This window comes from Arachis ipaensis, chromosome B04 (genome assembly GCF_000816755.2).
Source record: "Arachis ipaensis cultivar K30076 chromosome B04, Araip1.1, whole genome shotgun sequence".
Lineage (NCBI taxonomy): Eukaryota > Viridiplantae > Streptophyta > Magnoliopsida > Fabales > Fabaceae > Arachis > Arachis ipaensis.
The window spans coordinates 5,723,580-5,725,817 of NC_029788.2; the positions used below are offsets into that span (position 1 = coordinate 5,723,580).

At 33.3% G+C, this 2,238-nt stretch overlaps 1 protein-coding gene across 1 annotated transcript; it reads left to right on the top strand.

Moving 5' to 3' along the window:
- LOC107635902 lies at positions 195-1,854 on the top strand. Its single transcript, XM_016339452.2, has 3 exons — positions 195-550; positions 965-1,054; positions 1,140-1,854. The coding sequence occupies exons 1-3, from the start codon at positions 308-310 to the stop codon at positions 1,779-1,781; spliced, it is 975 nt and encodes a 324-aa protein (XP_016194938.1). The 5' UTR covers positions 195-307; the 3' UTR covers positions 1,782-1,854.

A 2,238-nucleotide genomic window follows, 5' to 3' on the forward strand; every position in this document is an offset into this window, starting at 1 on the left:
ACATCTTTGTTATATATTTTTCATTTTTTCATTTTTAGTATTAATAGTATATATATATATATCAATGCAAAGTTAAACACACATACATATAATTTGTTTTTTTCCTACTTACTCTCTCGTGTATTAAGTGTGACAGTTAGAGTCTTAGAGATAAAGGCCAAAAAGTTGTTTAAAAAAAAATAGATGGTTTAATCTATATATAGAGAGATGACACTAATTAGTAGGATAAAGATATGTTATTATCTTACATTACTTGCACTTATTTTCTTGTGTCCTTTGTCCATGGTCCTCTTCTCTTTGATTGTCCATGGCTTCCAACACCTTCTCCCCTAGACGAAAACATCGCAACTCAGCACTCACCTCCGCCTTGCACCGCGGCATCGTTCTCAGCAATAATAATAAACACTACTCCTCCGGCTACACTTCCTCCGTGAATTTCGGACGACGTTTCCCAAACACCGATATCACGGCTAGGAAGCTCGCTGCTGCGTTGTGGCAGTTGCGCTTCATGGATGTATCCAATCACGCCGTTGCTTCCTCCATTCCTGAGGTATATTAAATTTTCTAATAATTTTTAACTATTAATTTTGGTGGAAATTCAGGTGTAGTCTATTTTACGTGAAGTTGATAATTCATAATCGTTAGATATCTAATGACTCTCAGCTATTAACTCTACGTGAAGTCGACTGCATCTGAATTTTTACTATTAATTTTACATGAAACAACTCAAAGTCAGGTTTCACCTAATAACTTTGACTTCACTTCACTGGCGATGTATGTATAGCAAGCATGGAAAGAATTGTGTGTAAATAACCGCCGACAATATAGTAGTGTCAGTGAAAAGTGAAAACAAAACTATGGCCAGCTTGTTCTTTAACATTTTGGTTGAATCATCATGATTTATTGGCCACCACATAATCTATATTATTATTTGCTCATTGTGTCATGATTGTTTTGGTTTCAGCTAAGCAGCAATAAAGGAAGTGCCACAAAAGATTCTCTAGAAAAGAAGCCAATAACTGTCTTACGTTCAAGAAATGGACTTATACGTGAAGTACGAACAAAGTTGTCTATTCTCTCTTGTCACTGTCATTTTCCAAAGTCGTTTGATTCTATTCCTAACCGTTTGTTATTCTCAGCTCTTATCCCCTATGCAACAACAGGAAGCAACATTAGTAGGTGATTCCGACTCAATTGTTACCATGCTAGTAGAAGAACTGCATCGAGCTCAAAGGTCCATCGTTAAGCTTAAAGCTGCACAAAAATCGTCAGAGAAAAGAGTTGAACGATATCTGGAGAATATCCAAGAGGAACGACAGAAGATTCGAGCAGCGGTGGATGACTTGAAGGAGAAGTTAAGCAGGGAAAGAAGGAGGGGGATGAGGATGGAGTCGCTAAATGAGAAACTGACACAAAAACTTGGTGAAGCCAGGTTATGTTGGAAGCAATTCATGGCGAGATATGAAGAAGAAAAGAAAGAAAGAAAAGAAGAGAGGGCTAAGCTTGAAGAAAGATATAATGAGATGGTCCATCTGTTCTTGGAATCAAGAGGCGCCAATTCTGTTGAACTCAGCAAATTAGATAAAGCAAATAGTCCCTCTAGTGATCATGAAAAGAGAGACGGTAGGTTGAAGATGAATCCACATGTAACACGTGAGATAAAAGGATGCATAGAATGGCCTACAGGAATTCCTAAACCCACTTGCAAGCCTATACCTTTGGAACAAAGAGTTAGAACTCAGAAATCCCAGATACAAAACATACTTAGGTCAAAGTCTTAACCCACTTAGTATTGATATTTAAAAATATAAAATAAGATATCTTGTTAAATTATTTAACTAAAGAATTTGAATTGATGACAAAATAATAGTAAAACAAATAAATTTTAATATCCTTTGATATTTTTTTTAATTAATTATATTGTGATTTTGTTTGTTACATAATATATTTTTAAGGGAGTTACTTAGATAAAATTATTAAAATATCTTTTTTTTAAAATATTTTTTAGTAATTAAAATTTAATACGTATAATCGATTAAATCGTATTATTTTTGTTAAAATTAGGCCAGACATATTAATTTGATCGAAAAATGGTAAATTAAATCTTGAACTGATTTAAATTAATATTATCTTTTATAGAAAATAACTAAAATACTCTTATTATATATCTTCAATATATGTATTCAGAGTACGAGTTAACAAAATCTTTATTAATTAAGCAAGGGACTTAATTAATGA